Source organism: Cryptomeria japonica, chromosome 8, assembly GCF_030272615.1.
Source record: "Cryptomeria japonica chromosome 8, Sugi_1.0, whole genome shotgun sequence".
NCBI lineage: Eukaryota > Viridiplantae > Streptophyta > Pinopsida > Cupressales > Cupressaceae > Cryptomeria > Cryptomeria japonica.
The window spans coordinates 37392216-37408800 of NC_081412.1; the positions used below are offsets into that span (position 1 = coordinate 37392216).

General features: G+C 38.3%; 1 protein-coding gene across 5 annotated transcripts in view; it reads right to left on the reverse strand.

The window, feature by feature from the left end:
• LOC131064559 (uncharacterized) overlaps positions 1-5970 on the reverse strand; it is a 109349-nt gene extending 103379 nt beyond the window's left edge. For all 5 annotated transcript variants that reach the window (XM_057998728.2, XM_057998726.2, XM_057998727.2 and 2 more), the window contains exons 1-2: positions 5148-5970; positions 2022-2451 (exon numbers count right to left, since the gene is read on the reverse strand). In XM_057998728.2, coding sequence (XP_057854711.2) covers positions 2022-2451; positions 5148-5623 — 906 coding nt within the window. In that variant the 5' untranslated portion in view covers positions 5624-5970. The remainder of the gene's footprint in view (positions 1-2021; positions 2452-5147) is intronic.
• Between the last annotated feature and the right edge of the window lie 10615 nt (positions 5971-16585).

Below are 16585 nucleotides of genomic sequence, written 5' to 3' on the forward strand. Positions count from 1 at the left end.
TCATTGTGCCAATGATTGCTTTTTATTTTCAAAATCTCTTTTATGGGCTAGAGATTCCTTTTTTATGTCAAATGATGTATAAAACACATATGCATATCTAGCCTAAGGACTTTTGGTACAACATCATTAATGACCTAAGCAATTTCAGTGTCTTCCCACACCTCACCTGTAGGCAGACTTGAAGCAACATTGGCAAATGCTCAGATTGTCCCATAATAAACAGCAAATAGCTAGCTGTACTTAAATGCCACTTGATTGAATTTAAACATAAGGAGCTAACCATGCAACTGAATATTCATCTCTCATATTCATGTAATATTTAGTCATCATTCTTCCACATTGACAGAGAGAGGGGTACAGGAACAGAACAGCCATTTTCTTCACTTTCTGCAATCCTATCTCCCTCAGATTTCTTAATGAATAAGACCTCTGAAAATAATGTGCTCTTCCGCCTCAACCTCTTGAAGAAAATAACAACATATACTAATATGCCTTTTTAAAAAAGCTTTTATTTAATGGCTGAGAGACTGAGGAGAAGAAGTCCATGTGATCTGATTATAATTTTGATAGATATCCTCTCTGACAGCTTATTAGTTATTAATCTTTTCCTGAGTGAGAAGATGAGAGAGGATGTCTAAAAATTCATTCCTAAAACGTGCCAATGAGGCACATAGCTTCTGGTTGTTATATAGCAACCATGCTTGTAGATTAGGCATTATCCTTTGAATGTTGGGTGTCACTGGTGTATCATATCCGGAGTAAGATGTGGCATTTGAGAATCTTATCCCTACAAGAAAATCCTCAAGCATAAACAGGTGTGCCAATCCTTATTCAATGCATGAGATCAATTCTTTATCTGTTGTGTTGTTCGTTACCCTATTATCTAACTCTGCATTTGCTTGTCTTAAATAGAAATCAAAGCAAGTTTGGACATAATGTTCATCTACTCTCACAAGTTCACACATAATCACAAGTTCACACATAATGCTCAAGTTTGCACATAATGTTCATCTACCCTCACTAGTTCACACATAATACTCAAGTTTGCACATAATGTTCATCTACCCTCACAAATTCACACATAGTGCTCATCTACATTTGATTATGTTGCATTTTCGTCCAAGTTACCAGATACAGCTCCAGAATAGTTGCATTGCATTTTCAGATGCAGCTCCACAATAGTCACATCATGTTTCATAGGACTAATAGTGGAAAATGTTTTGTACTACGATTAATGTAGGAAATTGTCTATATTTCATTTCACTTGGTATTAAAAATTTGTCATTGAGTTTTGCTGCGGGTGAATTTCCTTACAAAGACCTTAAAATAAAACCTAATGCAAAAAAATTCACTAGATGCAATGTCACTATAAAAAGAAACAAAAAAGGTGATTTCAATTGCAACATAAGAAATCCTAATAAGTCGGACTTTTTTGTTATGGTAAGCTGTTCATCATCTGTGGTAAAGAAGATACCAAAGAAGTCTGGAATACATAAGAATCATGACACAGAATTTGTTTGCCATGGATTGAAGGATTCAAAATTCTTACCTTGGCTTAAAAAAAAAGCAGATTTATGCATATGTCATGGGGGAATTCTTGTGAATATTCTTGCAAATAATGACATGCATAGGAAGGCACTATTTCAAATTTCATGGAAGAAGTAAAAAACAGGAATTTAGCATACCCAACACTCGAGTAGAGCAAACAAGCTTGACAAAAAAGAATATGGCATTACAAGAATTATAGAGAATTCTCCAACCTAAAACATGTCTTCAGCTCTCTAAATAATAATTAATAAATCATTACAAAGCCCAGAAGAATGTTTCAAACATAAAAATCATTCAGCTGCCTCTGCTTAATAATGTAACATTTAATATATAATATTTGAGAAATTTTTAATTAATCAGTCATTAACAGAACAAGAAAAATTACCATAAAGTCTCATTTTGCAAAATCCAAAAAAGTCTAGCATTTCTTTCTTCATAATTTGAAAGGAATCAACCAGAAGAATCTGTCACACCTGAAAATTAGCAAAAGCTATCCACAAATTTTCGTCATGTGGTTTGTCCCTTGTCATTTGATTGAACTCCTTGGTTCTGTGCATGACAAATTCATCCCAATCTTCTCCACTTTCACTGACTTCTGCAGACTCTAGGTCATTCCTCTGATCTGGTAGGGTTTCCTGCTGCAAAGAAATAAAATCTTCCAAATGAACAAAAACAGGACTTCGTCTAGGAATAACACGTAGACGTTTTAGGTCCTTGCGCTGTTCAACAGATACAGACTTTGCAGACCAATAGCGTCCTACTTTTGATTTGTCATCTAAAGAAAGGCTGTCCTCTTCTGGATTCAATATTGTTATCCTTTGGTTGCTCTTGTATGAGGAACCATTGTCAAGAAAAGTTGACTCCCCAATTAAATGGTGAAGCCTGTAGCGAGCAATATCTACTCTGCACAGGATTCATACAAGATAATCAGAATTTATGACAATTATATGATGCTAACATGATAGATATAAACAAAATATAAAGTTTTGTATTTAATGGATTTGACTCTAATCAACACTGAAAATTTTGCTAAAGAAGTCAAGAATAGAGCCTCCTTGATCAATTTATGTATTAGAAATAAAGAAAGAATAAGAAGGGCAATGAAAGTCAACAAATCCATCCAGTTATATTGGCATGAGAGAACCCCAGGAGCAAAATACCATTAAGAGTTGATTTGAGTGCAAAAATTCATCTACTAGGTCTGACCATCAAAAAGTAGCGCTATAAAACGAGAAATTTCAATGTGAATCACAGATAAGAAGGCTCAAATGTATAGCAATTTGGTGAAAAAGTTGTACTCCAAATACGTGAAATAACATATGAATTTTATTCACTTGCTGATAAAAGTTCTATATTTATTTCAATATGTTGAAATCTGACAATAGAATCATGTGTATTGCTGCAAGTATAATGCTATTTACAACTTCTTAAGTTACAGATCATAATGAACTGGGACATTGTGATCATTCCCAAGAAACAAAGGAAAAGAAAGCACCTACACATGATCAATGGTGGAATCAATCACATTATCCAAGCATCCACCATTATACACAAGTTCAAAACATAAAAGATACGTAGAACAAAGAAACAAACACATACATAAAACCATAATGGAAAATGTATAGATCCAAGAAAACCATAAATTTGGGAATTCCACTCATTTCAACTTTTGAAACAATCCCCTTGTTACAATACAAACTAATATTACAATTGGTATAGAGTCCACTGACCCTAACAAAGTATTGATTAGGCAGTGTTGAGGTATTTTGGAATTTATGAACTTAAAAAACATTCATTTTGTTCAGACACTTGAGGATGTACTACTTCCAGCAAAGAATGCCAAGAATGGATACAGCAAAGGGAAGATTCTTGAACCAAGAGTTGGCAGGTTGGCCAAGGATTATAAGGTTGATGTTGAGGGACAGCAGAAATGGATTTCCCTGGAGATCCCAGAGGCAGCCTTGGCTGATGCACGCAAGAAGGCTCAATTCCTTATGGAGAGTTGGCCCATATCTGGCAAAGAGGATAGGAAAGTTTGGAAAGGGATGCTAAGGGATGTGTAACAGTTAATTCTGCTTATTCGCACTTCCTTTTTAAAGATGTGAATCCTCAACATCGTGTTGCCAGCATTATTTGGAAAAAGTATGGCCTTCCCAAAGCCAATGCCTTCCTGTGCGTGGCTTGGAAACATCGAGCCCTCACCTGGGATAGGTTGCACCTTATGGGGCATAGGGGGCCTTCCAAGTGTGTTATGTGCTCAGCCATGGAGGAGGACAATGATCACTCTCTCTGCACTGCGACACTGCTGCTGAGCTATGGAATTCTTTTATGCGTAGATGGGGGATTGTGTGGGCTAAGCCTCATAGTATTGCAAAGCTTATGAATTGGTGGAAGTTCAAGATATCAAGCCCGGGTCTCCATTTTATTTGGAGTACAGCCCCTGCTATTATTGTTTGGAACTATATGGCTGGAAAGAAAGAAAATTGTAGGAACAAGAGAGAGTGGTTTGCACAATTGTATGTTGGATATGTGATGCATACTTTGCATGCTTAGTACCCCTTTTAGTTTGCACACCCAAGCACGTTAGTGAGGTTTGGTGCATTGGCCTGGCTGGGAGATATGGGAGATTCCATCATGTGGAATCCTAGACCTGGAAAAAAAAATGGGGCACTAATAGGTGGTTTTCTTTGGTCCAAGGTTTTTCACCCATTGAATATATAATACCATTTAGTGGTTTCCTCTATTGATGTGCCTATAGATATTCGCAAATGGATTAAAGTTAAACACAAGTATGGAATATCTTATTATATCGTCACTTGTGAATGATTGAATTAATGGTAAGTGTTGTTTTTGCTACATTTTTTCTGAAAGGATTTTCAAGGGTATAATCTCTTGGTATGATGTAAGCATTCGATTATTTCTTTTTCTGTTACATTTAATATTCTGTTAACATTGCTTCTCTTTGCCTTCCTACCAGTCTTCATCCAATCTTTGATCATCATACCTAAGAAACTACTTTCCTAACATAGCAACCCATTGATTTTTGTCCACAAAAAGATATTCCATCTTAAGTTTCTTTAACTCAAGTTTCCAGCCACTGCATTTCTCTCTCTCCATCCTAAAAATGCTCGCCATTAAACAAATTGGTTGGCCGATCCAATGTTTGAAAAAATTATTTAAGGTTATCCATTGGCCAAAATTAACCTGACTTATGAAATATAACCTAAAAGTTGGCTACTAATTTCGTGGATCAACTGATGCAATAAATGCCAAGTCAAGGTCATAAGAGATTAGCCACAGAAGGCAGTACTCATGAGAAGTGGATCATAGAAGAAACGGCTCAGAAAATTAAATACTGTAAGCAATGCCGAAACTCTAATTCCGCATCTTTATAGGTGAAACTTATCTTGGAAAATATTACAAATAAAAAAAAAATCAATCGTCCAAAACTAGCCCACCAAGTCTTCCATAGAATTTTGTAGGTTTATACAATCGGGTTATACGACAATGTGTTTGAAAAAAGAATGAAAATCAGAGCTTCTACAACTAAGAAATTTTGTAATGAAAAAATAGTGAAATATAGGGTTTCCAATCCATACCTGTAAAGAGAACCGAATGCCAAATTATCACGATCTCCTTTGGTATCAAAGTAATAATCCTTCGCCAATTTGATCTCTGAACCTGCCCACAACTTAACCTTTGAGCTCCTCTCTTTATCCTTTTTCTTATCTAATTTTCTCCTTTTTCTTCTCCTTCTGGTTTCCCTGTCCTCAATTTCATCCTCCTCCAAACCAGGTGAATCCAAAATTGGATAGCTAAGCTTATCCTCCTCTAAATGCACTGCACTATTCTCCTCTACTTTTTGGGCATTATTATCCTCTATATTGAATTGACTGTTTTTGTCTAAGTCTAGGGTTTTAGACGTTATCGAGGGAAGCAGACTTACATTGAAACTGGCGCTAGCTAGCCATGAGGAAGAATTATTGATGGTTTTATCATCATTTGCCTGTTGGGTATTGTTGGGCTGGAGAGGAAATAATGAAGATTGAGGAATTTGGTTTGCTGATTCCTCCATTTACAGTAATATAGTGTTGTTTCTCGGCAAGCTCTTTTTCTTCAGAATGGAAATTGCCTTGGTTTTTTAGTAGGTTCAAAGGATATGAAAACCCTGGAATGCTTAAGAATTTATTCATGTAATCAAGATTCAAATGCTTACTTCAAAAATTAAATAAATGAACTCCGGATTGCATGTACAGAGATCCAGAGATGCTGTCATACGTAGGATGCATCCTCTTGGAGAGAAAATGAAAAAGAAAAAGAGACAACGATGTTCAAGAGAAAATGAAAAGAAAAACAGACAACGATGTTTAAGTTTAATTTTATTTCAAGTCTTGAATGTTTTCACGCGAATTTTTAATTTAGTTTATACATACAAAATTTCCAGTCTGAAATATTCAGAAAATTCATATATCTAATTCAGTGAGTTTTAGTTTAAGCGGTATTTTTGGTTAGATTTGTGGTATATGTGGAATGTGATTTGATTTTTAATTAAAGTTCATTTTTTTTTTAATGTAAGTTAAATTTTATTTTTATTTTAATAATTACTATTATAAATATCTTAAATATATATATTTACAAATATGAGTTTTCAGGTGTTTATTTGTTTTCACTAACAATTTAGACATAGGGGAAGAGCATCGTGTTGAGCATGTATGAATTGTTGTGAGGGTTTTTGATACTTTTTGTTTCAATAATAGTACAAATAAAAACTATTGTTGTCAATGGGCCCTATGAAGTATACCATTAGTTGTGAAAAGCAATCAATCATGTGATGCCATATCATGTGCACAAATATAGGGGCCTCTTTTGCAAGTCTATTAGTCTCACTTTTGGGGGGGTTGTTTTGGACATCTTGACAAAAAGCATGTTGATGTAGCACCATACTTGATGATGTGGCCCTAAAACCTAGTTATAAGCAAGGGACTTGCCAAGTAAGTTGTTGACAAATTGGGAGTGATTTGAAATTTCCACATAGGATTTTTAGAAGCGTGAATTTGGGATGCACAACTACTAGGTCCCCTCCCCTAGATGTCTTGAGACTCATATCTCTCAACCTATCCTTGCTAGTTCTATTTTGTTAAGAAACATAATCACAAAGGAATGTTGAGTATAATGGTGTAAGTTTGTCAAATAAAAATATAAAAAATGATATATATTTAAAAAATAACTTTAAGTGAATAAAATCATTTTTATATTATGTATGATACTTTTCAAAATAAAATAAAACAAAAGTATTATGAAAATAATGAATAGTAATTCCTTCAAAGTAAAATAAATATTTACATACAAAATAAAATTGATCTTTAAATAAAGGCAAAACAAACAATGTAATCAAATTAAATCAAATAATTTAAAAGAAAAAAAAAAATTATTAAATAAATAAAATGAAAAATTAAGTAACCTCTAAATTTTATTTTTATATTCCAAATAGTTTCTAATTTTAAAATTTGGGTAACTCTTGAATTTTGTTCTCGGTATTTGCTTTGTTTATTTTGCTCTCCACTCTAGTTATGTCTCTCTACTTAATAAAGTAATTAAAATTTGTTAAAAGTAAATTGTTATGTATATAGTCTAAAGATTCTTCATTTAATGGTAAATCTATTATTTCAAATATATTGGTTTAGGGTTTGCATATGCATATGTGTATGTGTATGTGTATGTGTATGTATATGTGTATGTGTATGTGTATGTGTATGTGTATGCATATGCGTATGCGTGTATGCGTATGCGTGTATGTGTATGTGTGTATGTGTATGTGTATGTGTATGTGTATGTGTATGTGTATGTGTATGTGTATGTGTATGTGTATGTGTATGTGTATGTGTATGTGTATGTGTATGTGTATGTGTATGTGTGCGCGCAGACGATTCATGGTGCAAAATATTTAAGGTATAAGTGACTAAATATTATCAAAACCTATAGGGAAGCAACACGAAGACAAAGAGACCAATGGGATTCAATATTATCACCAAGCCCAAAATGTTTAGATGATGTCAATAATCAGATGTTTACTGAAGCATTCACATTAGAAGAGTTATGGCGGCTACTTTCCAGTTACATCCCAAGAAAGTCTGGGACTAGATGGCTTTCGTGCTAAACTTTATCAGACATGTTGAGACTTATGGGAAGGGATGTACATAAACTAGTGGAAGAAGTCAAATGTAGCGAAAAGTTTGTTAAAGATTTGAATAACACAATGATAGTATTGATACCAAAGAATAATGTATGTAAAACCATGACAAACTATCGGCCAATCTCATTATATAATACCATTTATAAAACAATCACCAAGACATTGGCAAACAGATTGAAGAAAGTGATGAATATGATGATCTCTGAGGAGCATAATGGTTTTACGCCTAGGGGAGACATAGCAAATAGCATCATTATAGTGTCAAAAAGTATACATTCAATCATGACAAATAGAGTTTAAGGGATGTTGGCAAAATTTGATGTAAGTTAAGCATATGATAGAGTGGACTAGGAATTTTTTATGGAAGTACTATAAAGATTTGGTTTCGAGGACAAGTGGATGAGATCATTAAGGCTTGTATATCTTCTCCTGGATTTTATGTTTTAATTAATGGTTCTTTATTTTGTTATTTTGAGGCAACTAACGACTTCCATCAAATTGATCTAATCTTTCCTTTCATGTTTGTGATTATGACTAAAGCAAGTTGTGCCCTGGGATTACTAGTTCTCTTCTCAATTGGGAGATCTTTGTATCCTTAGTCTTATTCTCTACTGTCAATATGTCAATTATGACTTAACCAAGGCAAATTCTTTTTCCCACCTGTATGTTTATCTACTAACTTTAAGAAACTCTATGGTGACTGCATTTTGAGTCTCCTCCATCAATTTTGTGTCTTAAGGGCGAGTTTGGCCTAGATTTAGGCAGATGACATGAACAGAGTAGTCTTCAAGCTACATTTATTCTTCAGGCTTAATGAAAATAGGTGTTAGGTGAGCCACCACCAATATTTGTTGCATTGAGTTATAGAGAGACTTCATTTTAGGCATAGCTAGGGAAATGCCTTGTTTCCTTCTTTTTTCTATTCTCTCTTCTTGAAATATTATAGTAGTTTGTGTTTGTTTGCTAGTGCACTACAATTGGGGATTGGATGTATTGTCTCACAAAGGGGATGTTGAGCAAGAGGCCAAAAGGAATCTAAATTTTCTATTGGATGGCAACTGTTTTGGTTCTTGTTAGATTAGAGGGTTAAATAATCAATGTGGCAATTGAGTAACCAATGGGATGGATGGTAGCTATATAAGCATGGAAATAGGTGTGAACACTGAGATGTAGACCATAGGGTGAGAAGAGAGGAGAGAAAGAGTAAAACATACCTAAGTGATGATAGTTGTTTGAACTCGTGTGACCACAATCGGATGAAGTTGTGTTGTTGTGTACTAGAATCTATTATTTTAATGTCAACTTCTTTGCCCCTTAACAATACTATTAACCCAACTACCTTCCCACCATTGACTTTAGACACATTTATTTTGATTTAATTAAACATGGTAGAGCCTTAAATGATATATTAATTTCTTAAATTATTGATATTATCCTTTTCCTTATTACAATATATAATTATGACATCAACACATTATTCTAAGTAATATTTCATTAGGGCATGAAAATTAATGTCACCTTTCATAAAGTACTCCAACATTTTTAAGATCGAAAGGTGTGACAATGTAGCAAAAGGTTCTTCAAGAATTAATAAAACCTTTTTATTGCTTTTTTTTTTGGAATAAAAGGGTAAAAACTTTATTGAAAATTAGAGACAAGAATTACAAAGAGAACCAAGGCCCCAAGGCCCCAGAAAAGAATTACAAAGAGAACCAGGGCCCCATGGCCCCAAAAAATAATTACAAAGAGAACCAGGGCCCCAAGGCCCCAGAAAAGAACCACAAGCCTAGCCCAAGATCAGCCAGTTTCATACCCAGCCCTGTCCTCAGCAAGAATCTTCTGCAAGTCCTGACAGTAATCCGAGGAGAGATGCTCCCAACCTTCAACTTTCCAATCACTACCATGTTCTGAGGCCCACTTAGCCAAACAATCTACTGCTCTATTCCACTCACGAGGAATGTGGATGAAAGACAACTGCTCCATTGACGAGCTAATATGAACAATCTGATGAACAATCTCTGCCAATTGCCAATGAACCCTACTCACCTTCTGCTTTGTCAGCAAGTTCACAACAATTTGTGAATCCAATTCACAGATAACCTCCTTTGACCCAACTCCCAAGCACGCTCCAAGGCATAGAGAATTGCAAAACCCTCCATAAAACTATTAGAATGTCGCCCTTTATGAACCGAAAAGAAGAAGACCACCTCCCCCATACGATCCCTACCAACACCACCAACCCCAGTAGGGCCTGGGTTACCCCTAGAGGAGCCATCGATATTAATCTTCATAAACTCATCTTGAGGAGGCATCCATCTTCCCACCCTTTGAACCTTCTTCAAAGTATGTCTACCTCTCCTAACACAAGCTGAGGCAGGAGACAGCTCCTGCAATCCCAACCTACTCACAATATCCACCTCATCTCTATTCAGAGGAAAATGCACCTCACATTTAGCTTCCACCGTCTCTTGAATCATAACAATGATTTTATTCCACACTTGTTGAACTACCAATCTAACCTCACAAAAGATCCTCTTGTTCCTCTCATGCCAGATCTTCCACAATATGAAAATGGGCCAAATGTACCAAACAATCTAGAGGAAGGAAGAGAAGATAGGAGGTCTACCCAAACTGCTCCAAAAATCCACCAGAGAATCCGCGTGACCACAAGAATGCTTCCACACCCCCCACCAATAGTCCCAAATAAGCATAGAAAAGGGGCATCTGAAGAACATGTGTGAGGAGTCTTCCTCCCCATTGTCGCACAAGGTACAAATGGAAGGCCCCATAAATCCCCACTTGTGAATATTGTCCCAATTTAGGCATTTGTTCAAGGCCAAAGTCCAAGCAAAGCAGTTACACTTTGGCCAAGAAAAATTATTCCACACCTGTTTCCACCAGAGCACCTCTCTTCCCTCAAGTCTTCGGTTCAACAGTTACCAATATCCACTAGCTACAGTAAAGATGCCCTTAAGATTCAGAAACCAAGCAAGTCCATCCCTACCCTTGAGTGAACTACAGTCTATTCGCCAGAATGCCATGCAACTCAACACACTCTTCCTCCATCCCAACAATTGGCCACTCATTAGGAGCCTTCCACCGCTCCATCTCTAGTCGCACACCTATACACAGCCTTGAAGTCACTCACCCTAGACCTCCCTGCCTCCAAAAACCTTTGGCAAAGATTCCCAAGGTTGGGAAACTGGTCCATGATGGGGGGCAACCATCCCAAGAGTCGTTCCAGAATAGGACCTCTTCCCCCCTCCTGCAAATCCAAAAGAGACCTTCCTTAATAAGAGAAGCCCCCTTCTTAAGAGTTCTCCAAATTGTTGAGCCTTTTCCCTCAAGCGGATATCTTGGAATTTCCTCCATCGGGATCTTGTGCATATATTTGTAGGCCAAAATCCTAGCCCAGCCACGATCCTACTCAGCACACCACCTCCAGTACAATTTAGCCGCCAGAGCCTCCCCAAATAAAATAAACTGCCTTGAACCAAGCCCCCCTGATTGCTTCGGGCTACACACCCAATCCCAATTGACGAGACTCCATTTGGAGGATGAAAGATTGTCTGCCCATAAGAATTGCCTTACCAGAGAGTCCAATCCCTTCAAGAATCACTTAGGAGCCACTTGAAGCATACATTGATAAATCGGAAGAGCCTGAACCATCGATTGAATCAGCTGAACCCTCCCAGTGAAGGATAACCATCTATTTGTCCAGTGATCAACCTTCGTGCAAAATTTATCCAAGATACCCTGCCAAGATTCCCTAGGAGGGTTACCAGGAGAAATAGAAATACCCAAATAAGTCAACAACAAAAGGCCAAATTGGAATCTCAAGATAAGAGCAATCCTCCTTTGAATAGAACCAGGAGTGTTGAAGAAGTGGATAGAAGATTTATCCTCATTGATTAGCTGGCCCAAAGCTGCAAGATAAACATCCAAAACCTTTCTCAGATTAGTGGCCTCTCTGATCCGAGCAAGTCCCATCAGGGTCGTGTCATCAACAAACTGCAAATGAGACTACGGCTGCAAGTCATTACCCCAACTCCATCCCTAAATAAAACCTAGACCCACATTATGCTAAATCAACCTCCCCAGACCCTCAGCCAGAAGATTGAATAGGTAAGGGGATAGGGGGTCCCCTTGGCAAAGACCCCTAGAAGCACCAAATAGCTCAATATGATCTCCATTGATTAGCGTCGAGAAAGAGGTAGACATAACACAACTCATAACCCATTGGATCCATTCGTCGACAAAGCCAAATGCCCTAAGAATCTTTTGGAGGCGAACTCTATCATAAGCCTTAGCCATATCCAACTTAATAAACATAGTTTTTTCCTTGGAAGTTGCCATAGAGTGAATGGTCTCCGTAGCAATGACCACCCCATCCAGGATTTGGCGCCCTTCCACAAACCCACTCTGCTCCTCAAAGATAACATCCCCCAGACACTTTTTAAACCTATCCGCTATCAGCTTAGAGATGATCTTGTAAATCACATCGCAGAGAGAGATAGATCAGAATTGGCCTAACCGGTCAACCCCATCAGACTTGGGGATGAGTGCAATGAAAGTCGCATTCAAATCCTAAAGCATCGGCTTATTCCTCTAGGACTCTTGAACTACTTCCCATAAATCCAGTTTGATAATATTCCAGAAATCTTGAAAGAATTCAACCGAGAACCCATCTGGTCCAGGAGCCTTTCCCTTTCTCGTGTGAAAAACAATCCCCTCTAGTTCTTCCAGCGAAATGGGACCCATAAGCTACCCATTCATCTCCCTAGTAACTCACGAAGGGATGCAATCGAGAACTTGATTTTCCTCCACTGATTCCCCCTGAGAATCTTCATTGAAGAGGGACCAAAAATAATATAAAGACTCCCTAGAGATCTCCTGCAAGGATAAAAGTTGCTCACCTCTATCATTGACCAGAATAGGAATAGCATTTCCATGTCTTCTTGCTTTCACTGAGTTCAAGAAGAAGGCAGTGTTCTTATCCCCCTCTTGAATCCAATCAATACGAGCTCTTTGTTTCCAATATATTTCCTCCCTAATCTCCCATTCCTCTAAAGCCTTGACAACCTTGTCTTCCTCCCTAAGCAAGGCTTCAGACAAACCATGCTCTTTGATGTCACCGGTGATGCCATTCAACACTATCTGAGTAGCTTTCTTAGCATGAAAAATATTCTCGAAACCCTGACGGTTCCACTGTTTAAGATGAAACTTAACAAATTGCAGCTACTTGGCAAAAGTGTACATAGCAGAGCCAAAGGCAGGCCTCCCTTTCCTCCACCACTCTGCTACAAGAGTCTACAAAGCAAGATCCTGAAGCCACATAAGTTGGAATTTGAATGAAGGAGAGCAAGCGACCCGAGCAGAAGAAGAAACCATCTTGATGGGCTAGTGGTCGGACCCTCTCTAGTCAAGAATCTCAGAGCTTGTGGACCACTCCCCACCAATCCAAAAACTAGAAATCAGAAAATGATCCAACCTTTCTGCAATCCAATACTCCTGTACCCTCCTATTGTTCCAGGTGAACATACCATTACCAAGATTAATGTCAACAAGATGCAACGATGCTATATTATCTTGTAAAAGGAAAGACGAAGGTTCCAACCGCATAACACCCCCCTTCTTCTCACTCAACTCAAGGATGGCATTGAAATCTCCCGCCATAATCCAAGGATGAAAAGGGACCAACCTTCGCATACAAGAAATATAGGACCATGAGTTCTGCTTACCTTGAAGATCAGTGGGGGCATAGATGTTAGTAAACAAGATATATTCCCCAGTCTCAATACTAGAGACAACCCCGGATAACGAAGATCTGGAGGCCACCCACCAGACAGGGCGAATCCTTAAAGGGTTTCAAAGACAGGCCACCCCTCTCGAGGAACCCACAACCCCAATACCCTAACGCTGGCATCTCCCCCAAAGCTTTGGCACTAGATCCATCATACTTTCCACAGTTAGTTTTGTCTTCTGCAAAAATAGGATATCAGGAGAATGATTCCTTATCAACTCCCTAACAACTTTTTGTCTAGGGCCACTTTTCAAGCCCCTCACATTCCATGATAAAACAATCATTTAGGGGGGATTGGAAAAGTGAGAATCCAGAGTCTTTACTGACCCTGACTCAACCAAATTCTCTCCCATCAATTTGATCTTCTCCAAATCCTTTTTTCTGCCAACCTTTTAACTCTTCTCCATTGATCCTTTCTTAATGTCCTTCTGGTGGAGACCCAAATGTAAGCCCATCTTGTTACTTTTGGCCCCAGTAGATTCCAATTTTTGAGCTGAAGGAGAAACATCCCCCCCAGCCAACTCCACTACAGCACTAGGAATGGTCCCCAACTGAACCACACCTGGCAGATCCATCTCCATTTGCTGGCTCCCAGCAATTTGCAGAGCCTGGGTCGAGTCCCAATTCACACTATCATTGACCAACCTTGATGCACCCTGATCCAAAGGAGTCAGCCCAGGGTTCACCTCCTGTTGGGTGAGGTCGTCCAGGGCTTCAAACCTGTTAAAGGTATCCTCCTCTTGTCTCTCCTGTAGGGGCTTCCTTTGTCCCTGATTCCTGTTCTTTGTCTTAACTGGGACAAAACCATCAGTACTCGCAACTTCCTCAGTCATGGCGGCTTTTCCTTTGTCAGCCCCATCTATGTTGCGGGTCGGTTGTTAAGGTTGGCGCACCATCGGTTTATACCTATGACACTTGCGCTGCAAATGACCATACTCATGACACAGATGACACCGAAATGGTAAAGTCTCATAATCCTGTCGTTGAACCCAAGAATAAGAACCCGCACACATATCTATAGAATATGGCAGAGGCTTACTAAGATCAATTTCAACATAGATACGGGCGAAGGTCATTACCCTTCTCCCCAGGGTTTGCGATGAGGCTCCAACTGGCCTCCCAAGAATTGAAGCGAGCATCCGTAGCACATCCTCCCAACAACATTCCATCGGAAAACGTGATAAACGGACCCACACTGGGACCCTATTCAGGAGTTCCTTTGAAGGATTGAACCCTACATGCCAAGGTTTGATGAACAACCCCACCTGGTTGTAAAAATACAACCCTCCTTCAAAAACCCTACTCCGATCCTCCATGCAATTGAAGGTAAAACCATGAAGTAGTTGTTTTCCAGTAACATAATCTCCATTTCCCCTTCTGGTTCCCAAGATCTCTGAGCCCAGTTGTCCAAAAACTGCAGAGAAACCCTCGTCCCCAAAAACTTGCAGTATAACAAATGTTTTGAAAAGTAATCAACATCTTCTACTATCATCTCAGGAGGAATACTCAACCTTGGTCTCTCGTTGCACCTCTCCAGGCAACCATTAATCTTCGAGATTCGAGAGCCCCAAGCACTTCCAGCCCCAGACTCTGAGGCAAAAAGGTTATTATCAAAGGTCTTTACATTATGGGGTGGATATTTCAAACCCACCGCAACCTAGAAATCCATATCGTGAGGTGCCTTTGAGGCCTCTCCACCCGATCTAGACATCATACCACTCGGAGAGCCCACCTCCCGAAAGGAACTGGGCAAGGATGCCACACCCCCTTGCAAGAACACACACTCTCCCCACCATGCAGATAGAAACCCCCACTGCCCTTCCTCGCGAACAGGCTGTGACTCCGCAGGAACCCCAAGCCCCTGCCTCCAGCAACACCTCCCACCACCCGCAGCCCCGTAGCTAACCCCTCCCGCAACAACACCCACACCCACATATGCCACCCTCCCACCATTGCACCAACATGCAGGCTCCACTCATGAGCTAGGGCTGCAATGCCCTGGCCCGCGTTCGGCTCCCACCATGCACAACGCCATCCAATGCTAAATCTAAGGGAGGATTTTCAAAACCTTTTTAATGTTAATCTTGGCAACTGTAAAGTATTTTATTGTAAAATAGTTGATTTGATATTTGGCAATAGAATCAACAAGCATACCAATGTTAGGAAGAAAAAATTAATCCTTAGGTGAAGCCTTGTTTAAATCTTTAAAATTAGTGCATATTTGAATACAACCATCAAGCTTTCAAATAAGCACAACATTAGAGATCCATCGTGAATAATAAGTGTGTTAAATAGACCCAAATTTTACTAAATTCGACATCTTTTTCTTTAGATGCATCTTCCTAATTTTAATTTTTTAGGTTTCACTTTCATACCAAATATAATGTTATGCTCAATATTTCATGAGAGATTCCCACCATAACTTAATGAGATCTTGTGAATAATTAATTGAACTCATGTGATATTTGAGAGTATCTTTTATTCTCTCTAAGATACAAACCCTCATAATTTTTTATGTTTTTATCTTTAGCATTCTATCCATTTCCATATTTAATGTATCAATAACACACATATTTATATATTCAACGAATACTTTTCGAAGTTAAGCAATTAATGGTATCTTATTAGGATCAAGTGTTATACACCTTCCAAATATTAATGTTTGATTGATTATTACTTGTTATTTATGTTCCCACGTGGAAAAGGGTTTCCCAATTGAGGTGTCACTTTATTCCACGTGTGATTTATGAAAAAGGCATCCCGATTGAGGTGAAATTTTATGCAAAATCAAGTAAGAATATCAAATGTCATAAAATCTGTGTTAGAATCTATAGCATTGTAAGATGCTTAAGAGATTCTATAATCCATATAAGGTGGACTACAAAAGTCATGAAGAATTTTGACCAAACTATGAAATGTAAGGATCACACATCATGTCATCCTTTTAAATGTGCAATGAGTCCAAATTGGAGTGTCCACGCTTGATGAGTGGCCTATGGTGTGGGTGTTCCATTCTATTTTGATTTTATTGACCTTTCATG